We start from the raw sequence: 22,747 nt of genomic DNA, 5'->3' as shown, positions 1-22,747 counted from the left end.
CTCTCCCCCTTTTTTTCCCTGCCCCTTTTTTTCTCTCCCCCGTTTTTTCCCTGCCCCTTTTTTTCCCTGCCCCTTTTTTTCCCCCTTCCCTCTTTTTCCCTGCCCCCTTTTTCTCTGCCCTGTTTTTTTCCTGCCCCCTTCCCTTTTCCTCCCTTCCCTTTTCTCCCCTTCCTTTCCCCCCCTTTTTCCCCTTTCCTTCCTTTTTCCTCCCTTCCTTCCTTTTCCCCCTTCCTTCCTTTTCCCCCTTCCTTCCCTTTCTCCCCCTTCCTCCCTTTTCTCCCCCTTCCTCCCTTTTCTCCCTCTTCCTGCCTTTTCTCCCCCTTCCTGCCTTTTCTCCCCCTTCCTTCCTTTCCCCTCCTTCCTTCCCTTTTGCCCTTTCCTTCCTTTTCTCCCCCTTCCTGCCTTTTCTCCCCCTTCCTTCCTTTTCTTCCCTTCCTTCCTTTTCCCCCCTTCCTTCCCTTTCTCCCCTTCCTTCCTTTTCCCCCCTTCCTTCCTTTTCCCCCTTTCCTTCCTTTTCCCCCCTTCCTGCCTTTTCTCTCCTTCCTTCCCTTTCTCCCCCTTCCTTCCTTTCCCCTCCTTCCTTCCTTTTTGCCCTTTCCTTCCTTTTCTCCCCCTTCCTGCCTTTTCTCCCCCTTCCTTCCTTTTCTCCCCCTTCCTGCCTTTTCTCCCCCTTCCTTCCTTTTCTTCCCTTCCTGCCTTTTCTCCCCCTTCCTGCCTTTTCTCCCCCTTCCTGCCTTTTCTCCCCCTTCCTGCCTTTTCTCCCCCTTCCTTCCTTTTCCCCCCTTCCTTCCTTTTCCCCCCTTCCTTCCTTTCCCCCCCTTCCTTCCTTTTTGCCCTTTCCTTCCTTTTCTCCTCCTTCCTGCCTTTTCTCCCCGTTGCTGCCTTTTCTCCCCCTTCCTGCCTTCCCCCCCTTCCTTTCTTTCCCGTTTTTTCCTTTCTCCCCTTTCCTTCCCTTTTCCCCCTTCCTGCCTTTTCTCCCCATTTCCTTTTCTCTCCCTTCCTTCCTTTTCCTTTCTTCCCTACCCCCTTCCTTCCTTTCCCCTTCCTTCCTTTCCCCCCTTCCTTCCTTTTTTCCTTCCTTCCTTTCCCCCCTTCCCTCCTTTCCCCTTCCTTCCTTTCTCCCCTTCCCTTTCCCCCCCCCTTCCTTCTCCCCCTCCCTGAGCTGCAGCAGAACCCACTTAAGGCCCCTTCCCCTTAGACCCATGACCAACCTCCCGCTTCTTTTCCATGTCCCCTCCCCGCTTTTCCCAGGAAAGTCCGCGGCGAAGCCAAGAAGTGCCGCAAGGTTTACGGCATCGAGCACCGGGACCAGTGGTGCACGGCCTGCCGCTGGAAAAAGGCCTGCCAGCGCTTCCTGGACTGAACCGTGGCATCCCTTTGCCACTTCCCATTCCCACTCCTGCCCCGGGGGAGCACCGGAATCCCTCCCAGCTGCAACCAGGGAACTTGGAAGTACCTCCCAGGAGCCTCCGGAGGCGCCTCCGGAGCCGCGCGAAAACTCCTCCTCTTCCTCCTCCTCTGGCTGGGTTTGCTCTTTTTTTAACCAAGAAAACCCTTTTCCCACCTTTTTATTGGTTTTTAAACCACGGAGAATCCTTCCCCTTGGACTGGGATCGGGAAGGGAGGGAGCTGATCCCTCTGGGGGCGGCCAAAGAGCTCCCCGAATTCCCCAGGTCGGCCCGAAAATCCCTGGAACCCTGACTTGGGAGATGGGGGGGGGGAGGTTTTGAGGCACCTTCCCGTGTCTTTGCCTGGAAAGTGCAAATCCCTCTTTTCCTTCGAGGAAAGGGGGGGTCGGAAACGACGATGGCTTTAAAAAGGAAAACGCCACGGGGAAGTTGGGAGCGGATTTTGGGAGCGGATTTTGGCAGGAGTTGGAAGTTTCTGTCCCCGCTCCCGTCACCTCCCACCCGGAGGCGCCTCCGGAAACCCCACTCGAAATATTTTAAACAGGAAAAAATGGAGATTTTTAGGGCAAAAATGTGGTTTTCCTCCTCGTTTTAGGCTTTTGTGAGTTCGTTCAGCTCCCGGGAAAAATCTCTTCGCCGTGTCCTCCAAAGCCAGGCCGAGCAGCCGGGTGGATTTAATTAAGATTCCAGCAGCTGGGAAGGGCTGGGAAGGGTTTTCCTCGGCATCCCAGTTCTCCAAAACGCTTCAACACGGAATCGTGGAATGGTTTGGGTCGGAAGGGACCTTAAAGACGATCCAGTTCCGACCCTTTGCCGCGGGCAGGGAATGTTTTCTCTTGGATCCCGTCGAGCCTGGTGGGAGTCAGTTGGCTCATCCCTGGATGCGTCGTGAGCTCGGCCTGGTTTTAAGGATTTCAAGGATCAGTTTTCCTTAAAAAAGTGAATCAAGTGGTTGGGAGAGTCAGGTATTTCTCCCAGATCCCCATGAACCTTGTGTTTGGAGGGATCAGGTTCCCAGATCTCCCGAGTTTTTTTTAAGGGATCGAGTGAAGGGAAGCACCCGGAGATCCATCTCCGCGTTTCCCGCGGTTTTGGGGTGGGGTTTTTTTTGGGTGGTTATTTTGTAATTTTCCAAGTGTAGCAGCCGATCATCCCCCAGCCTGATCTTCTCTCCCAGCTCAAATCCCGAAGGAGGGAAGAGATTTTTCCTCCTTGGGAGCTTCTCACTCCCACGGGAGCGGGAATGTTGGGAAAGGGCCTTTTCCTCTCCCTCCAGCGGGTCGAGTTTTGTGGCAAAAAAATGACTTTTTTTTTAATATGAACCCCAGCACTTCCTGACCTCCAGCCTTTCCGTCCTGTGTCACCTCAGGAAGCTCAGCCTCTTTTCCAGGGAAGGGCCAGGTGTTTTTTTTTTTTATGGGAGTCCCTCAAATTTTTTAAAGGATTTAAAAAAAAAAAATTCCGAGAGGCTCCAAGAGCACAAGAAAGGGGGAAAAAAAAAAAAAAAAAAAAGATGAATTTCTGCTTTTCCTTGTGCCTTTATCCCTGTGACTCTGAGACATCTCCCCCCTCCAGGCAAAGCTGGAGATTTTATCCAGGTTTTTTATGCCCTTTCTGCCCCGGGTGGATCCAGAGGCGGCTCCGTAATCAGGGAATCAAAGGAAGCCCTTGGAATGGGCCTCATCCCGACCCTTCCCGGCGGGATTGTCACTGGAGGGAGCTCAGGTGCCCGAAAATTCAAGCAAAAATCACTGGGTTTCTATTAAAAGGCTCTTTTGAAAATTATGTATATATATATAAAATAAGGAAGGAAAAGGTCTTGGATCTGGAAAAAAAACATTCCCGGGTGATCCAGGGGGCTGGTGGGACACCCCCAGCCCAGGCACTGCCTCCTCCTGCTCCTTTTTTTCCCCACTCTTTTTCCCTGCTCTTTTTTCCCCACTCTTTTTTCCTCCTCCTTTTTTTCTCCTTCTTTTTTCCTCCTTCTTTCTCCCTGCTCCTTTTTCCTCCTCCTTTTTTCCCTCCTCCTCCTTTTTTCCCTCCTCCTTTTCCCCACTCTTTTTTTCTCACTCTTTTTCTCCACTCTTTTTTCTTCTCCTTTTTTTTCCTCCTTTTTTCCCTCCTCCTTTTCCCTCCTCCTCCTTTTCCCCGCTCTTTTTCCCCGCTCTTTTTCCCCGCTCTTTTTTCCCGCTCTTTTTTCCCTCTCTTTTTTTCCCGCTCTTTTTTTCCCGCTCTTTTTTTCCCACTCTTTTTTTCCCACTCTTTTTTTCTCCTCCTTTTTTCCCTCCTCCTTTTTTCTCCTCCTCCTTTTCCCCACTCTTTTTTCCTACTCTTTTTTCCCTGCTCTTTTTTTCTCCTTTTTCCTCCTCCTCCTTTTTCCCACTCTTTTTTCCCCACTCTTTTTTTCCCCACTCTTTTTTCTCCTCTTTTCTCCTCCTTTTTCCTCCTCCTCCTTTTTTTCTCCTCCTTTTTCCTCCTCCTCCTTTTTCCCCTGCCCTTTTTTTCCCCGCTCTTTTTTTCTCCTTTTTTTTCCCCACTCTTTTTTCTCCTCCTTTTTCCTCCTCCTCCTTTTTTTCTCCTCCTTTTTTCTCCTCCTTTTTCCTCCTCCTCCTTTTTCCCACTCTTTTTTTCCCACTCTTTTTTTCTCCTCCTTTTTCCTTCTCCTTTGTTCTCCTCCTTTTTTTCTCCTCCTTTTTTCCTTCCTCCTTTTTCCCGCCCTTTTTTTCCTGCTCTTTTTTTCTCCTCCTTTTTCCTCCTCCTCCTTTTCCCCACTCTTTTTTCTGCTCTTTTTTCCCACCCTTTTTTTCCCGCTCTTTTTTCTCCTCCTTTTTTCTCCTCCTTTTTTTCCTCCTCCTTTTTTCCCCTCCTTCTTTTTCCTCCTCCTCCTTTTCCCGCTCTTTTTTTCCCACTCTTTTCTTCCCGTTCTTTTTTCCCTCCTTTTTTTCTCCTTGTTTTTTTCTTCTCCTTTTTCCTGCTCCTTTTTTTTCTCCTCCTTTTTTCTCTTCCTTTTTTTCTCTCCCTTTTTCCTCCTACTTTTTCCCTCTCCCTTTTTCTTCCTCCTCCTTTTCCCTCCTCCTTTTTTCTCTTCCTCCTTTTCTTCCTCCTCTGTTTTCCCTCCTCCTTTTTCCCTCCTTTTTTCCCTCTTCCTTTATTCCCTGCTGCTTTTTTCCTCCTCCTTTTTTTCCTCCTCCTTTCCCTCCTCCTTTTTTCTTCCTCTTTCCCCTCCTCCTTTTTTTCCTCCTCCTCCTCCCACATCTCAGAGCACTTACCTGCCTGGCAGGGAATTCCCTGGCATAGGAATGTTTGATCCCAGCCTTTGACCAGGAGTGGGAAGTGCATCCAGCTGCTTTCCTGAGGGTTTTTTGCGGTACAGACTCCACTGGACAAAAATTGTCCTTAAAGCTCGTGGCTCTTTCCTTTTTTTTTAAATTTTTTATTATTTTTTTAATGGACAAACTGGTGCTGGGTGGGTCTTTTTCCCTTTTGGAATTTTTACACTTTAAACCAGAAAAATCTTGTCTTTTTACAGCAATAACAGGACCTTTCCACCGTGTCCATCGGGTTGGTTGACATTGTGTCCTAATATTTCTAATTTTTTCACCTCCTTTCCCAATTTTCCCCCCCTTTCCTGTTGTTTTTTAACTCGCTTCCTAAGCCACTGTTGGATTTTCCTCCCAACACTTGAGTGGTCTCCAAAACCCCATTTTTGTTTTATTTTTGGCCCCAACCTGGAAATCCAACTGGGAAAGTTTTCCCTCATCCACCCGCCCAGAGCTCGTCCGTGTCCATATGTAGGAACCTCTTAATTGGGCACTAATTAATTGGAGGCTGCTCCCCCCTTTTTCCAGCCAGGACACTCTTCCCAGGTTTTTTTTTTTTAGCACAGGGGGAGATTTGGTGGCAGCAGGGAAGGGGTTGGGGACACTTTTGTCACCGTGGCCGTGCCCCCGTGGGGCCACCGGTGCCGTATCCAGCCACTTCCCCATCGGAGCTTTTCTCGACTGTCTTCCGAGGATTATTTTTATTGATAAAAAAAAAATCAAACAACAAAAACAAAACAAAACACAAAAAAAAAAAAAAGAACAAAAAAAAAAAAGAGGGGAAAAAAAAAGCTGGAAAAGAGAAATGTGAAATGTCATTTTTACGAAGCGGCGAGAACGAAATATATTTTATAAGAAATAAAAGGAAAAGTCGCCTGAAAACTCCTCCGTGGTGTCCTTGGAGCCCAGGGCGTGGGGGAGGGCGGGAGGGGGGGGGTCTCCCTGTCCCTAATCCAGAGGTGGGGACGCTTTTCCTGCCGCTCGTCCTCATCCCAGAGATGTTTTTCCTCCTTGTGGGGTTCAAGGATGCGGTTGGCACAACCCTTCCTGGCACCGCTAGAGAGCGGTGTGTGCCCGCCGACGGCCCCGCCGCTCCACATCCCGTCTTTTGGGGTTTTTTTTTTCTCAGGAAAAAAAAAAAAAAAGAAGCGACACAACAATTTAATCGAGTTTTTAAACGTGGAATCGCAGAATTATTCAGGTGGGGAAAGAGCTCCACGGTCACCGAGTCCAACCCGTGGCCGATCCCCCACCTCGGCACCGAGTGCCACGTCCGGTCGTTCCTTGGACACCTCCAGGGATTGGGGACTCCACCACCTGCCCTGGGCAGCCCATTCCAAGGCCTGACCACCCTTTCCATTCAGGAATTGTTCCCAGTATCCCACCTGAACCTCCCCTGGCACAACTTGAGGCCATTTCCCCTCGTCCTTTCCCTCGTTCCCTGGGAGCAGAGCCCGACCCTTCCCTGGATCCATCAGGGAGTTGCAGAGAGGCAGAAGGTGCCCCCTGATCCCTCTTTTCTCCAGGATGAACCACCCCAGCTCCCTCAACTGCTCCTGCTGCTCCAACCCCTTCCCCAGCTCCGTTCTCTTCCCTGGACACGCTCCAGTCCCTCCATGTCTCCCATTGTTGGGAGTGTCCCAGAGCTGTCCCCAGCCCTGGAGGTGCCCCAGCAGTGCCAGCACAGGGGGACAATCTCTTCCCTGCTCCTGCTACCACACCAGGGCTGGCACAGCCCTTGACCCCCTTGCCCACCTGGGCTCGTGTCCAGCACCTCCAGGGCCTTTCCCATCTTTCCAGCCACTCTTCCCCCGGCCTGGAACATTCCACGGGGATGTGGTGACCCCACGTGCAATTCCCGGCACGTGGCCTTGTTGCCCCTCACTCCGTTGGCCTTGGCCCCTCAATCCCATGGATCCAGCCTGTCCAGATCCCTCATCCTGATCTCCAGCAGATCCACATCCCACCCAATTCTCTTGCCACCTCTGCCTGAGGGTGCCTCGATCCCAGATCATCCATGAAGATCGAACGGGACCATTCCCAGCTGAGCCCTGGGGAACCACCCAGCTGGAAGTGGCACCATTCCCTGTCACCCCCAGGTCCTGCCAGCCTCTCCAGGAGAATTCCATGGGAGACAGCATCCCAAAAAAGTCCCTGAAGCTACCAGGAGGGGGTTGATAAGCACTAAACCCCCCCTTGGATATCACGGATGTGGGCCTGGAGCTGCGAGTCCGAGTTGCCTTTTTGATGCAACAAAAAGTGAATAATTTTGTATCATTTTATTTTTATTTATTTTTTTTTTGTTATGCCTTTTAAGGTGAGAGAGGAACTGGGAAAGGGGAGAGGGAAGGGGGATGGAGGCCCTGAGGGAGGCTGAGGGTTGATCCCTCCAGGTGGGGAAGGAGAGAGGGAAAAATCACTGCTATTAAAAACGGCACCCCGGGAACACCGAGTGGATGCAATTCCTGCAATTCCTGCAATTCCTGCTGGGCTCTGGCTGGCCCTGAGCCCGAGAGCCCAACACATCCCACAGGGAGCTTGGGGACCTCCAGGCCACAAAAAAAACCTCCTCCCACCAGCCAAGTCTTCTGGTTAATTCTTTAATTGCCAACGAGCCCGGGAATCGCCTCCGGGTGCTCGTTCCCCACCCAGTTGGAAAACCGGGATCTAACTGGACATCCTGGGGCCATCCCTACAATCCCACTGGCACCCAGGAACCCGGGGGCTTCTCCTGTCCCCGGATCTCGGTGGCTCTGAAAAGAGAGGGACACCCAAATTTCCAGCCGGGCCGGGGGAGCTGCCGGGAAGCTCCGTGTGGAGACCCCTTCACTTCCATCCCTATGGAAAAGCGTTATGGAGCCGGGTGGAAATTCCCCTCCTCGCTCCAAAAACCCTCAAATCCCTTTTTTTCCCCCCCCCCCTTCCAACAGCCCCTCGAACCATCTTGTTCTTCGCTGGTACAACGGGATCGTCCTCTCCTCAGATCCCAACGATGGGAATTCCTGGAACTGCTCCCGGAAATCACACGAATGCACCGAAATCACCCTTTTATTTTGGTTTTTCTTTTTTGTTTGTTTGTTTGTTTTTCCCAATAAAACAATTCCCAGCTGAGTTGGTGGGGTGGGGGGTGGGGTGGGGGGGCCAGGAGGGGACCCAAGTGACGGGGGCCAGTCGCAAGGATATCGTAGAAACAGTAAACTAATTTATTAATCCTTTTTTTTTTTTGCTATGTACAAGTTTAATGGAGAAATCGTTGTATGAAACAATTAAAAAGAACAAGAGCTCGGAATTATCCTCTTTTTTTTGTGTGTTTGGTTTTTTTTTTCCTGGTTTGTTTTGTTGTTGTTTGGTTGTTTTTTTTTTTTTTTTTCCAGAGGGATTATTATATTTTTGGGTGTTTTTTTTTTTAATACAAACGGCGAAGGCGGGTGAGACCCCCCCGGGGCGGGGTCGCTCCCGGGATTAGGTTTGGAATTTTTTTGGGGGGAGGAGAGCGAATTTTAGGCAGGAGGGAATCGTCTTTCCCCTCTGGGAGCGACGAGGGAAAAATCCCACATTCCCGGGGCGAGGATTGGGATCCGCGGGACGGAGGGGGAGGGGAAAAACGAGCGAAGAAGTCAACCCCGGAGGTTCTGTGAAATTCCAAGGGAAACGCTCGGAAAAACGGGAAAAACGCGAGGAGGAAAGGGGGGGGAAATTAAAGGATTGGGATCAGGGTTAGGAGAAAAAAGGAATTCCAGGCGTTTTTGGGCGCTGGGTGGGGGTCGGTCTCCACCGCGAGGGTTCAGCCACAGCGGGACGCGACTCGGCACCCCGAAAAGTTGGGAATAAATCCCATGGGAGGCCAAAAGCCAGTGCTGGGAAGGCACTGGGAAAGCGGGTGGAGGGGCTGATTTCCTGCTGGATCCAAGTTGATGTTTCCTCAGCGGCCAACAAAACCAAAACTAAATAAAAAAAACCTCGAAATAATCCAATTTTTTTTTTGGAGGTGGGGCGAAAATCCCGGGGGTTTTTTCCTCATTATATTCGAATTCCCGCCCGTTCCTCCCCCCCCCCCCCCCCCCGGCGGGTTCCTCCCTCCCTCCCCTCCCCGTGGAATCTCGCTCCCGTCGCCGGCGGAGGCCGAAAATTCGTCGGGTCCTGGTTTAAATGTGGCTTTAGTGGGTGAAGAGCAAAGTGACTTTCGGGACACGTGCGAGTCGGAAGCGCTTTGGGGTCCGGCAGAGAGAGAGGATGGAGCTGCTGGTGGGGTGGACGGGAGTTAATTTTGCCTGTGCCGGGCGGAAGGTGCTGGGATGCGGTGCCGGAACGCTAGGAAAACATAAAAAAAAAATAAAAAAAAAAATAAAAAAAATAGAGGAAAAGAAGGGGGAAAAAAAAAAAAAAACCCAGCCCAAAAAACGGGGCAGGGAAAAAAAAAAAAGAGGGAAAATAAAGAGGGAAAAAATGGAAAATTTAAAAAGAAATGAATTAATTAATAAAAAGAAAAAGAAGGGGGAAAAAAGCAAAAAGCAGCTGAGCCGAGAGAGGAGGGAGCGGGAGGCTCCTTCCCAAGGGGGGGGAGGGGGTGTGGGGGTGCATCCCGAAATTTAAGGGGGATGGCGCCCAAGGAGGGGAGGGAAAAAGGGAAAAGAACAAAGAAAAAAAAAAAAAAAAAGGGAAAAATTTTTTAAATCGCCCCAAATTTGTGAATTTGGGGGTGGGGGGAGGATGGGGAGGGGGTGGTCTCGGTAGCTGCGGGAGGAGAGAGGGAGGGCTCCGAACATCCCGGCCCGGAGCCGGCGGAGGAAGGGACACGGTGGTCCCTGGGAATGGCAGCGTGGGATTAACCTGCTGCTCAGTGTGGGAATGTGGAACTGGAGCGTTTGGGGGAGGAATTGTTTAATTTCTAAAGGGAAATGGTTCTACTTAATTTAATTTAATTTAATTTAATTTTTATTTTTATTTTAATATTTCATTTTTATTTTATTTTATTTACTTTACCTACTTTTAATTTAATTTTAATGTCCTTTCATTTTAAAGTCATTTCATTTTAAAGTCATTTAATTTATTTTTAAATTCATTTATTTTATCTTATTATTTCATTTTATTTTAATTCATTTCCTTTTCATTTATTTTAAAAGCTTTAATTTTTTTAATTCTTTTTTAAAGAATTTTAAAATTTTTCACTTCTCTTAAATATTTTTGACCTCTTTCTATTTCTTTTAAATATTTTTAATTTCTTCCATTTTTACGCACTTAAATTTCATTTTTTACCTCTTTACGTTTTACTCTCCACTTACCTCATCCTTTATTTCGACTTCATTTTAAAATCCTAATTTTAATTTCCGTTCCGAAATTTTCGAAACTTTCCCGTTTCGAAATTTCTCATAAAAATTTTAATTTTTTTAAAATTTATTCTTTTTTTTTTTTTTTACATTCTCCTGATTTATTTTAATTTTCCTCCTGGTTTTTTTTTTCGAGACAAGAACTAAACCATCCTTCAAATACAACCGGCCTCGAGGCCAAACCTCCTCCCTGGACCCCAAAGGACCTTCCCCCGCGATGCCGACGGCCGCCCTCACCGTCCCTCCCCGGTCTCCAATTTTTCGTTTCCACTCAAATTCCCAATTTTTTTTCGGTTTGTTGTTGTTGGTTTTATTATTATTATTATTATTATTATTACTATTATTTTGGCCCCCTTTTTTCTTTTTTCTTTTTTTTTTATTGTTAAATTGCCCCTATGGAATGTGGCGGAGAGAGAAAGGGGGTGGGGGAGGAGGGTTGACTTTTGTGTGGCCCTGGCGGACGCCGCGGGGTCTCCGTTAGATCTCGTTGTGCTCTCCGATGCCGCCGCCCAAGTCGTACTCACTGGAGCGCGGCGACATTCCCAGGTACTGCTTCAGGAACTCGCTAAACCTCTTCTGGTTGTTCCACTTCCTCGCCGACTTGCGGACCCCGATGAAGCCCCCGTACCGCTTCTGCACCCCCTTGGCCGCCGGCGCCGCTCGCCAGCCCATCCCGAGCCGGCGGGAAATGTCCTCGGGAGGCTGCGGGAAGGCTCCCGGTGCGGCTCCGTCGGCGTCGCGGCGCCACGGGAGGTTCTCCGGTGCCACGCCGGGCCACGGTTCGGCGGCGAGGTCATGGGCGCGCGGGGACGCCCGGCTGGCAGCGGCGCACAGCTCCCAGGTGGCCCGCGGCACGGCCTCGCCCTCGCACTCCAGGATGCAGATCTGGGAGGGGGAGAGACAAAGGGGTGGGTGTCAGGTGGAGTTTTGGCATTCCCGGGAATGTGGGATGCTCAGCAGTGTCCCCTGAATCGTGGAATTGTAGGATGGGTTGAGAGGGATGGGATGGGTTGAGTTGGGATAGGTTGGGTTGGGTTGGGCTGGGAGGGTTGGGTTGGGTTAATCTGGGTTGGGAGGGTTGGGTGGGGATGAGTTTGGTTGAGTTGGGGGGTTGGGTTGAGAGCGTTGGGTTGGGATGAGTTGGGTTGGGAGGGTTGGGATGAGTTGGGATGGTTTGGGTTAGGAGGGTTGGGTTGGGTTGGGATGCTTGTGTTGGGTTTGTTGAGTTTGGGTTGGGTTGGGAGGGTTGGTTTGGGATGGGATGGGATGGGATGGGTTGAGTTGGGAGGGTTGGGTTGGGTTGGATTGGATTGGGAGGGTTGGGATGGGTTGAGATGGGTTGGATTGAGAGCGTTGGGATGGGTTTGGTTGGGAGGGGATGAGTTGGGAGAGTTGGGTTGGGTTGGGATAGGATGGGTTGGGTTGGGTTGGATTGGGAGGGTTGGGATGGGTTGAGTCGGGATAGATTGGGAGAGTTGGGATGAGTTGGGAGGGTTGGGTTGGGTTGGGATGGGTTGGGTTGGGTTGGATTGGATTAGATTGGATTGGATTGGGAGGGAGCTCAGAGGTCATCATCAAATTCCCGGTGCTCCGGCATCCGCCCTCTTCCAGCCCATCCAGCCATGCAACCCATTGGAAGACACCCAGGAAAAGGTGCCGGCAGCTCATCAGCCCTTCCCTGGCCTCATCCCCCTCCCAAATCCCGTTCCTGGGCTCCCGGAGGTGATGGTGGTGGTGGAGATGTTGGGAAGCCACGGCAGTGCTCAACATCCCTCTCCTGATCTTCCCTAAGCTGGCTCTGCTCCTGGATGGACACGCTCCACACTTCCCAGTGAATTCCACACTCCTACTCCACCACTCCGTGCTCTCCTGGGTCCTCCAGCCGGGCATGAGCCAAAAAAATCGGCGAGTCATGGGATGGAGGAGGTGGGAAGGGATGGTGGAGGTGGGAAAGGAGGGTGGAGATGGGAAGGGACAGTGGAATTGGGAAAGGATGGTGGATGTGGGAAGGGACAGTGGAATTGGGAAAGGATAATGGAGGTGGGAAGGGATGATGGGGGTGGGAAAGGTTGGTGGAGGTGAGAAGGGATGGTGGAATTGGGAAGGAATGGCAGAGGTGGGAACGGATGGTGGAGGTGGGAAGGGGTGATGGAGGTGGGAAGGGATGATGGAATTGGGAAGGGATGGTGGAGGTGGAAAGGGATGGCAGAGGTGGGAAGGGATGGTGGAGGTGGGAAGGGATGATGGAGGTGGGAAGGGATGATGGAGGTGGGGAGGGATGATGGAATTGGGAAGGGATGGCAGAGGTGGGAAGGGATGGTGGAACTGGGAATGGATGATGGAGGTTGGAAGGAATGTGGAGGTTGGAAGGGATGGTGGAGGTGGAAAGGAATGGCAGAGGTGGGAAGGGATGATGGAATTGGAAAGGAATGGCAGAGGTGGGAAGGGATGGTGGAGGTGGGGAGAGATGGTGGAGGTGGGGAGAGATGGTGGAGGTGGGAAGGGATGATGGAGGTCGGAAGGGATGGTGGAGGTGGGAAAGGATGGTGGAATTGGGAATGGATGATAGAGGTGGGAAGGGATGGCAGAGGTGGGAAAGGAGGGTGGAGGTGGGAACGGATGGCAGAGGTGGGAAGGGATGATGGAGGTGGAAAAGGTTAGAGGTGAGAAGGGATGGCAGAAGGGGGAAAGGCTGGTGGAGGTGGGAAGGGATGGTGGAATTGGGAAGGGATGATGGAGGTGGAAAAGGTTGGTGGAGGTAGGAAGGGATGATGGAGGTGGGAAAGGATGGTGGAGGTGGGAAGGGATGGTGGAGGTTGGAAGGGATGACAGAAGTGGGAAGGGATGGTAGAGGTGGGAAGGGATGGCAGAGGTGAGAAAGGACAGTGGAGGTGGGAAGGGACCTCTGGCATGTCCTCATGGCACATCCTGGTGCCCGGGGTTGTTCCTCCCCAAGGGCAGGACTTTCCTCCTTGTCGATCCTTCCGAGGTTCCTGCCAGCCCGTTTCTCCAGGCCGGGAAGGTTCCTCTGGATGGCAGCAGCACTCGGAGCTTTCCCAGCTGGCTCTACATCCCCAGCCAATCGCCGAGGGTGCATCCATTCCCTCTCTTCCCATGATTTCTTGTCCTTCACCCCCTTGGTGATGTGCTCCAAGGATTGAGGGGAGCCCGACTGGAGCTTCCCAGATCGTCCTTCATGCCTTCCAGGTGTGACATCGGCCTCCTCCCAGCTGCCAGGATCCGGCCGCCGTGTCCCTTCAAAAGAGGCGTCATCGGCCTTCCTCGGCATCCCTGCCTGCATCCCACCACATCCGTGCCTTATCCCTTTCCAAGAGGCCTCATCCATCAAACCCAGACACCGGCCTGGCACTGGGACCACCGAAACCAGCACTCGGGAAAACCATCCAGGAGGAAAAACGTGGAAGATCCAAACTAAGCCAAAGGCCGGAAGGCCCGGGAGGGATGGGTTGTCCTCCCTCGCGTGGAATTTTCTCCATCCCACTTTTATCTTCCCGGTGGACACCAAGCAGGGTTGGAGCACGTTGGTGGGTCTCGTGGCTACAGGCCAAAACCTCTGGAAAGACTCTCTCCACCTTGGGATCATCGGCTTTGCCGAGTGGGAGGTGCCACGAGTCCTGGCGCGGGACTCTGTGGGAATTGGCGGATTCCAACGCCGGGAGTGGCGTTGGAACATCCAAGAGGAAATCAGTCGTCTCGGAGGGAGATGGTGACGAGGGTCTGGTAGGGCTGGGACACCTCCCAGGCTCCTCATGGCAACACCGGGAGCATCCTGCGCCGAGCCAAGCTCCTTTCCAGGGACCTCCAAGGCTCTGGATGATGGGAGGGGGTGGATCACCAGGGAGCCCCAGAGGAAAGGTTCCGAGAGGAGGTTTTTCCAGAGGTGAGGTTGGCAACCATCAGAGGTCCCGGCACCCACAACGTAGCACCTTGGACATCCCGAGGCCCTCGGACATCCCAGAGCCCTCAGATATCCATCTGTGGTCTCCATTCCCATGGAATTGTCTTCTCTCTCTGGGCAGCGGTTTGGGAATCCTCAGCAAACAGCAGCCAGTGCTCCTCCGTATCCCGTCTTCCGTCGGCATCAACGGTGCCACCACGGCTTTGTGCCATCCCCACGTGACTTTGGGCACCGGGACGCTGGTGATTCATCCATACCTTGATCCACCAGCTCATCCCTATCCTTCCCTGGCATCCGCCGTGCCCGTGACTTCCGAGGGATCTCCCGCTCCCACCCCTGGAGGGCGGATCGGCCGCATCGCCGGCAGGAATTCCTTGGCCGTCACTTCGGAAATGCGGCGGAGGGTCGTATGGAATCCCCACCGCGGTGCTTCTTCCAGCTGAGACCCAGCCTGGAAAGACCCTGAGTTCCTCCGCTCCTGGTTCACAACCTCTCATGGGATCCACGAGCCACCAACATTCCCATTCCCTCCCCAACTCCCTGGCTGGGGGAGGCGGAGAAGAATTCCACGCGCCTCCAGGAGGAAGAGGGCGATCCTGCGGAGCTGCCGGTGCCTTCGCACACCAACATTTTGGGGCCAAACCCGGGGATCCCACCCCAAAATTCGGAGGCAGGGGGTGGCACCGGGGTGGCTCCAGTGTCCCCGTGGGGCCTGGAAGTCTTGGATTTTGCGGGAGGGGGGATATTTCCCAGCCCGGGGGGGCTCCATGAGCTGCCGGCTCCTTTCGAGGGGACGTCCCATCCCGCCAGGATTTGATAAAGAGGGAAGTGGGAGGGAGGGAGGTGATGGATAATCCCTCGGGGTGGAGAGGGAATGAGAGGGAAAGGAACACAGTGGAGGGAAAAAGAAGGGATCAGGAGCTGGAAAACCCCCCCTAAAATGTTGTTTAAGGGATTTTTCCATCTGGTGTAGGAGGCGAATCCAGAGGGAGGGGGGCTGTGGGTGTTGGTAAAGCTGGTCCCACCCTAAAGGGGCTCAGAGGGGGATTTTTGGGGGCTCCTTGGAGGTTGGGGTGGGGCTCTGGGGTGGGGATTGGCGGGATAGTGATGCCACAAGCTGTGGGGGTGGAAAACTGGGAATCCTCAGGGGTTTGGAGATGCAGGAAAGCCAGGGATGCTCAGGGTGATGCTCAGAGGTTTGGGATACAGGAAAGCTGGGGATGTTCAGGGTTTGGGGTGCAGGAAAGTTGGGAAAGATCAGGGTTTGGGATGCAGGAAAGTTGGGAAAGATCAGGGTTTGGGATGCAGGAAAGTTGGGAAAGATCAGGGTTTGGGATGCAGGAAAGCTGGGGATGCTCAGGGGTTTGGGATGCAGGAAACTGGGAATGATCAGGGTTTGGGATTCAGGAAAACCTGGAATGCTCAGGATGATGCTCAGGGTCTGGGATGCAGGAAACTGGGAAGGCTCAGGATTCGGGGATGCAGGAAAGCTGGGGATGCTCAGGGTTTGGGCTGCAGGATAGCCAGGAATGCTCAGAATGATGCTCAGGATCTGGGATGCAGGAAACTGGGAATGCTCAGGGTTTGGGATGCAGGAAAGCTGGGGATGTTCAGGGGTTTGGGATGCAGGGAACTGAGAATGCTCAGGGATGTGGGATGGAGGAAAGCTGGGAATGCTCAGGTGTTTGGGATGCAGGAAATCTGGGGATGCTCAGGATTTGGGATGCAGGAAATCTGGGGATGCTCATGGGTTTGGGATGCAGGAAAGCTGGGGATGCTCAGGGGTTTGGGATGCAGGAAAATGGGAGTGGTCAGGGTTTGGGATGGAGGAAAGCTGGGGATGCTCAGGATTTGGGATGCAGGAAAGTTGGGGATGCTTTTGGGTTTGGGATGCAGGAAAGTTGGGGATGCTTTTGGGTTTTGGATGCAGGAAAGCTGGGAATGCTTAGGGTTTGGGATGCAGGAAAGTTGGGGATGCTTTTGGGTTTTGGATGCAGGAAAGCTGGGAATGCTTAGGGTTTGGGATTCAGGAAACTGGAATGCTCAGGATGATGCTCAGCGTTTGGGATGCAGGAAAGCTGGGCTTGCTCAGGTTTGGGATGCAGCAAACTGGGAATGCTCAGGGTCTGAGATGCAGGATGCTGGATGGAGATTCTCAGGGCTTTGGGATGCAGGAAACTGGGAATGCTCAGGATTTGGGATGCAGGAAAGCCTGGAATGCTCAGGATGATGCTCAGGGTTTGGGATGCAGAATGCTGGAGATTCTCAGGGCTTTGGGATACAGGAAACTGGGAATGCACAGGATTTGGGATGCAGGAAAGCTGAAGATGTTCAGGCTGATGCTCAGGGTTTGGGATGCAGGAAATCCGAGGATGTTCAGGATGATGCTCAGGGTTTGGGATGTAGGATGCTGGAGATTCTCAGGGCTTTGGGATGCAGGAAACTGGGAATGCACAGGATTTGGGATGCAGGAAAGTCGGGAATGTTCAGGGGTTTGGGATGCAGGAAAGCTGGGGATGCTCAGGGTTTGGGATGCAGCAAACTGGGAACGTTCAGGATTTGGGATGCAGGATGCTGGACGTTCTCAGGGCTTTGGGATGCAGCAAACTGGGAATGTTCAGGGTTTGGGATGCAGGAAAACCAGGAATGCTCAGGCTGATGCTCAGGGTTTGGGATGCAGGAAACTGGGAATGCTCAGGGTCTGGGATGCAGGAAAGTGGGAATGCTCAGGGTTTGGAATGCAGGAAAGCTGGGGATGTTCAGGATGGTGCTTAGGGGTTTGGGATGCAGGAAAGCTGGGAATGCTCAGGATTTGGGATGCAGGAAAGTTGGGGATGTTCAGGATGGTGCTTAGGGGTTTGGGATGCAGGAAAGCTGGGATTGCTCAGGGTTTGGGATGCAGGAAAGATGAGGATGTTCAGGATGGTGCTTAGGGGTTTGGGATGCAGGAAAGATGAGGATGTTCAGGATGGTGCTTAGGGGTTTGGGATGCAGGAAAGCTGGGAATACTCAGGATGATGCTGAGGGTTTGGGATGCAGGATGCTGGACGTTCTCAGGGCTTTGGGATGCAGAAAACTGGGAAGTCTCGGGGTTTGGGATGCAGGAAAGCTGGGAATGCTCAGGATGACGCTCAGGGTTTGGGATGCAGGAAAGCTGGACATCCTCAGGGCTTTGGGACTCAGGAAAGCCGGGAATGCTCAGGGGTTTTGGGACCCCCCCGGAGCCATCCCAACCTTGTCCCCCACCGCTCCCAGTCTGTGCTCCGCGCCCTTTCCTTGGGATCGTCCCGCCCAAGGGCGGGGATGGGGCAGGGTGGGCACTGTCCCCACCCCTGCGGGGGACCAGCAGGGTGTCGTGTGTGTGTCCCCCCCCCCCGTCCCGGGGGACTCACGAGGACGTCGAAGGAGTCTCGGTAGAGCTGTCGGTCGCAGTGCAGACAGTCCCCCCGGCAGTCCCCCCGCGCCCGGGCGAACAGGCAGAGCAGCAGCAGGTCCCAGAGCACGGCCCTCATGGCGGCACCGGCCCCCGGCAGCGCCTGGAAAAACGGGAGACAGGGAATTCCCCCCCCACACACACACCGTCACACCGGGATACGGCTCCGCGCACCGCCGGCACCCCCTGCTCGCTCCTCGCTTCTTCCCCCCCCCCCGCGCTCGCCCCGTCCAAAATTATCCTTTCGGGGAAAAGGAGCCCGATTGCTCCCCCAACCACACCCCTCCCCGTCCCCGAAAGGGATCCCAGCTGAGTTTTTTCCAGGTTATCCCATGGCACGAGGCCCGGACGGGGTTTATTTTAGGAGGCGGACGTGGCGGGGCGGCACGTCCCCGGCTGTCCCCGGAGCAGGGCTCGCTCCTTTATCCCGGCGCTGCCGGAACCGGGAGAGGATTGTTTTCCCCCCCCACACCCTTCCAGTTTTCCTTCCCGGGTGTGTTTTTGGGGCCCTGCCATCCCCTAATCCCTGTCTTTTTGCCGGGATCTGGAGCAGCAAAGGCAATTCCCGCAGAACACAAACGTCGGCGACAGGCGAGTGTCATTAGGTGTCATTAAATGTCATTAATTGACCAAGGCCAATCCCTGCAGGTTTATCCCCAGGGGCCACCTGGAAAGGGGAGTGTTGGTCCTCCTGACCCCTTTCATCCCGCTGGGAAAAGGGATCCAACATCCCTGCGGCCCTCGGGAGCAGATCCCAGCGCTTCGTGGCACCGGCTTTGTGGCACAACGAGGGGACGAGACGGAGGTGACGGACGGGGACGGGAAGTTTGGTGCCACCCAGGTCCCTCCGTGCTGGAACAGCACCCAGAAAAAACCCTAAATCAACACCCTGGGGTGTTGCTCCATCATTCCAGGCTGGTTTTGGGGGGCACCTGGGAAAAGGTTTCCCATTTATTTCCCGCCCCTCCAAGGACAGCCTCCGCCCCCCCCCCCCCTTTTTCTTCCAGCACCTTCCCAGCTCCCTGAGTGGCACGAGGGTCACCTTTTGTCCCTTTTGCCAGGGAGCCCGGCAGCTCCCGGTTGTCGGTGGGTCCGAGGGGAAGCTGATAAGGAGCGGGAATCAAGGCTTAATCTCCCACCGAGTCATTAAAACCCGGCTGGCGGCTGAGTCAGAGCCTTGGCAGGAAGCTCCCAGGAGAGGGCAAACCCCCTCTGGAAAAACCGCGCAGCCCCCTCAACGGGAATTCGGCAGAGGCAGGGAAAGGGCTGGAAAAGCCACCCCTCACCCCCCCACACCCCTCTTCCATGTCGCCAAAGGGACACCGAGTCCAACGTCCCGGGAAAAGCAGCGGGAAAAGCGGGAAGAGAGCGGGGTCACATCTGGCTGCGGAGGAGGCGCCGAGATTAAGGCTCGGCTTTTCTTCCCGGTTAATTGAAAGATGTTATCGGGATGCCGGGCCCTGCCAGCATTCCCGGCCGGCCAGGGCTGGGAAACAGGGAAACAACCCCCTCTCTGCGCATCACCGACCTCCCCCCTTTCCCCAAAATTAAATCAACCTGTTCTAAGGGAAGGACGAATTTTTTTCCCCCCTTGCTCCCACCTTTGGAAGCCTTGTGAGGGGGTGAAGGCCCTTCCCGAGTTTCCCAGCCACAAATCCATGTGAAAAAGAGGGATGCTTTTCCCCAATTTCCCCCTTTTTTCCCCCCATTTCCCCCCATTCTCTCCTGTTTTCCCCCGTTTCTCCCCACCCCGCCCTTCTTGTATTTTTCCATGGGTTTGGTGTTGGGTTTTTTTTATTGGCATTTTTCGCCGTTTCAAAAATATTTTCCCTCTGGGCCCTTCTTTCCCGAGGGATGTCCACAACCCTCGTGTCCGGGGGGTGCCGCGGACCCCGGGAAGGGATGTCACGGCCACACCGAGGCCGCTCCCGGGCACAAACCTTCCTCTTTCCTCCCCCCAAAAAACCCGAACCCATCCACGCCAAGGGGTGTGTCGGGATCCAGCCACTCCATCCCTGCCGCTCGGGGCTGAATCCTGACGAGGGTTTTTTTTCCAGCCAGTGGAATTACCCTCATTCATTTTTTTGGGGGGGGGAGATAAAAAAAAAAATAAAAAAAATGAGGTTTATGTGGAAATCCAGCCCTGCGGTTCCGGGGTCTGGTTATCCACCAGGACAAGAGGCTTTTATTTATTGGGATGATGAGGGAGAGACGCTGCCGTGAAAGGGGCGATTCGGGAAAGGATGCGGGCTGGGAATGACCCGAGGAGAGGAGGTGGAAGGGGAAGCAGGTGCTGCCTGAGATGGGATTTATTCGCTTCATTTGATGTGATCCGGGCCGGGGAGACGCTCCCCGCCTCTCCCCGGGGATGCTCCAGCCCCTCTTCCCACGGGAGAGGGGAACCGCAGGGATTATCCCGGCGGTGGGATCTCAATCCTCCTTCCCCAGACCCGGGGGGTTAAAAAAGCGGAGATTTCCCGGCTTTTCCGGGCCGGGATTAATCCCGCCACGTGCGGAGCACATCCCGCAGCTCTTCGCTTCCCCTGCCCGGAGCAAAAACCAGCCCCGATCGGTCGGATCCTCCTGATTCCCACCCTGCCCAAAGCCAAGGCCTGATCCAGAGGGCAAGAGGGATGAGACCGGGAAGGATCCAGCCCCAGCCGGGATCCAGCATGGAAGGGCTCAAAGCCTTTTCCAGCCAAAAAAAAGCACAATATCGTCCAAGAGTGTCCCTCGCTGGCACCACCAAAACACCTCCCTGCTCCCCCCCGAATCCTGGTAGCTTCTAAGGGGGATTTTAGGGAGAAACGGAGGGATTTGGGAATGGGGGAAGAGGAGGAGGAGGAGAGGGGGAGGTTTGGCTCCAGCTGCCCGGCGCTGGGTAGAAAAAGCAGCTTCTCCTTTCCCCGGTGCCCCTCAATCAGGTAATTGGCCATAATTGGCCCAAACGAGCGGCCGCCGTGTGACTGTAAACACAGATGCGGGTTTGGAGAGGCTGGAAAGGCTGCTCGGAGGGGGAAAAAGCCTCGGGAAGAACGTTTATTCCCGCATCCCTGCGCCTCAGCCCTTCATTCCTGCTTTTTTTTTTTTTTTTTGAGGGGGGAGGGAACGGGGGGACACACAAAGCAACCACAAAAAAAATAATCCCTTTTTTGCCCCTTTTTGCGATTTTAGGGGTGAGGGGGAAAGAAAAAGGGATGGCGAGCCGGGCATCTCCCGGAGCATCCCGTGGGTGAACCCGGTGAAGTCCTGGCTGGGAGAGAAAGGGAGGAGAAATAGGGGAGAATGGGGGGGGGGGACAAGAGAAGGATACAGGGCTCCCGAAAAAAAACCCCAAAAAAATCCCCTAAAAAAAAAAATCCCCCGAAAAAAATCCCCTGAAAAAAAAAAATCCCCTGAAAAAAAAAAAATCCCACCTATCCCGAAGGAAGCCCGCGAGCTTTTCCCCCCCCACCCCGGGCTTCGGGCCGACTCTTGTTGCATCCCTGCGGCTCCGCTCCCGGCTGATTTCGGGGCCGGAGAGCCAAACTTTTCCTCTCTCCAGGATGAGGGGGGCGGGGGGGGATTATAAATCCACGGATCGCAGGCGGGACGCACCGTCCTCGAATTCCAAAGAAGCGGACGACCCCCCTCGCCCCCCTCCTCCAACATTCCTCCTGCAGGGATGGGAGCGGAACGGGAATGAGGAGCAGAATCCCTACCTGCGGTGTGCTGTCGGCTGCCGGCTCCTGGGATTCCTGGGATCCGTGGGTTTCTCGGGAGCCGGTGGCTGGGTTGGTGTGTATATATAGACGGTGTACACGCGCTTCCCACACCTCCTTCCCGAACACGTGCGTGCCTGAGCCCACCCCCGGGATGCGCCAGCTGGGGACCCGGGGATGTGCATCCAGCCACCGCTCCCGCAGCCCGCAGCATTTCCCCAGCTGCCCCCCAAAATCCCCGGGAGGAGGAGGGGGAGGGAGGAACGGGGGGGGGGAAAGCCCCGAGAATCGCCCCGAGAATCGCCCCGAGAATCCCGGGAATGCTGGCGTTGGGTTGGAGGGTGGGGGGCGCGAAGCTGCTCACGGCGTGTCCCGGTCTGGACAAGGATCCAGCGCTCCAGGATCATCCCTGGATTGTCGGGATTGCCGCCCCCTCCAACCCCTTCCTTCTGTTTTCCCCCCCTCAAAGCCCGGGATGAAGCGGGGGGGGGGTCCCCGAGCCCGTTTCCAACCCGCTCCGACAGCTCCCGGCGGCTCCCGAGAATGATTGATTTTGGGGCCCGGCGGCCGGAGCAGAAAATTCCAACTTCCCATTTCATGGATGAGGGGATCCAGGCACCTCACCCGAAGCGCAGAGCCCGGATCCGCCCGCTCCGGGCGTCGGGAACAAACGCTGCCTCAGGCTTGGAAAGGCCAAATCCATCTTGACCTTCAGCGGTTTCTCCCGCAGAGCAGTGGTATCCCGGTTTTTTTTTTTCCCCCGCTTTTAGGTGGGAATTCACGGAGCCAGCGCCCCCCAAGCGCCTCTCCTGCCCCACCCTGGCTATTAAATCCCAAAATGTGCCGTGGCACTGCGATCCCATCTCGGTAATTCCTGGTAATGAATCCCTGGGAAGGGCCGGAGCTGGAAGGGCTTTTCCGCCGGGATAAGGCCGATCCATGGCCTCAGGTGAGACCACCTGGGATGCGCCAGCTTAAAAAAACATCAGGAAATGAAGGGAAATGCCCCAAAGCGGCGGGATATGACATCACAGGAGCACTCAGAGGAGACCTGCCCTGTGCTGGGAGCAAGAGGAGAACCTGGATTCGGGATGTTTTCTGGGAAAAATAGGGCTGGAGACTCCTGCCGAGAGTGCTGGAGACCGGGACACTTTTTTTTAATTATTATTTTAATAAAAAAACTTCAAATTAATTTCTTTTTTTTCATATCACGAATCCGTTTTTTTTTTTTTAATAAACATTTTCCTTCGGGTTTCTCCCGGATTTTCTGTAAGGACCGCATTCCCTGGCTCTCGAGCAGGGAGTGGGAAGGCTTTGTGCTCCTTTTGTCCTTCCCTGGGATAATTTTCCCCAACCTCTCAGGGCTTCCTTCCCCCCCACATCCCCCTCCTCCCCTCTTCAAAGTAGCCTTTTTTTGGTGCTTTTCTTCCCGAATTTGACCAAAGGGGTTTTTCTCCTCGTTTGATTCCGTGATGATGATGATGATGATGATGATGATGATGATGATGATGATGGTGGTGATGGTGGTGGTGGTGATGTTGAGCTGGCAGGAGCAAGAGGCAGCAAATGACATCGGGGTGACGTCGTTCACGGCCCTGCTAATTAACAGAGGGATAATTGACAGCCGAACTGCCCAAA

At 53.8% G+C, this 22,747-nt stretch overlaps 2 protein-coding genes across 5 annotated transcripts in view; one reads left to right on the top strand and one right to left on the bottom strand.

Annotated features, from left to right (window-relative positions):
* ZNF395 (zinc finger protein 395) overlaps nucleotides 1-1,363 on the top strand; it is a 9,280-nt gene extending 7,917 nt beyond the window's left edge. The window contains exon 4 of the mRNA XM_032682260.1: nucleotides 1,252-1,363. Coding sequence (XP_032538151.1) covers nucleotides 1,252-1,363 — 112 coding nt within the window. The remainder of the gene's footprint in view (nucleotides 1-1,251) is intronic.
* Nucleotides 1,364-1,509: 146 nt separating this feature from the next.
* On the bottom strand, nucleotides 1,510-21,240 carry PNOC (prepronociceptin). Of its 4 annotated transcripts, none has more exons than XR_004356277.1 (5): nucleotides 21,110-21,240; nucleotides 17,368-17,511; nucleotides 10,581-10,941; nucleotides 8,269-9,040; nucleotides 1,510-1,522 (listed from the first exon to the last, which is right to left on the bottom strand). XR_004356277.1 is itself a non-coding variant. In XM_032683861.1 (5 exons), exons 3-5 carry the CDS (start codon nucleotides 17,485-17,487, stop codon nucleotides 8,991-8,993), a joined length of 531 nt encoding a protein of 176 aa, XP_032539752.1. In that variant the 5' UTR covers nucleotides 17,488-17,511; nucleotides 18,451-18,511; nucleotides 21,110-21,227; the 3' UTR covers nucleotides 7,644-8,990. The 4 variants fall into 4 exon arrangements, 3 of the variants coding, with proteins under 3 accessions (XP_032539752.1, XP_032539751.1, XP_032539753.1); XM_032683861.1 differs by lacking the exon at nucleotides 1,510-1,522 and adding an exon at nucleotides 18,451-18,511 and having other exon boundaries at nucleotides 7,644-9,040; nucleotides 21,110-21,227; XM_032683860.1 differs by lacking the exon at nucleotides 1,510-1,522 and having other exon boundaries at nucleotides 7,644-9,040.
* Nucleotides 21,241-22,747: the final 1,507 nt, after the last annotated feature.

Source organism: Chiroxiphia lanceolata, chromosome 3 (genome assembly GCF_009829145.1).
Source record: "Chiroxiphia lanceolata isolate bChiLan1 chromosome 3, bChiLan1.pri, whole genome shotgun sequence".
NCBI classification, from domain to species: Eukaryota; Metazoa; Chordata; class Aves; order Passeriformes; family Pipridae; genus Chiroxiphia; species Chiroxiphia lanceolata.
Note: the sequence above shows the minus strand (reverse complement) of the source record. Positions and strands in the feature narration are given on the sequence as shown.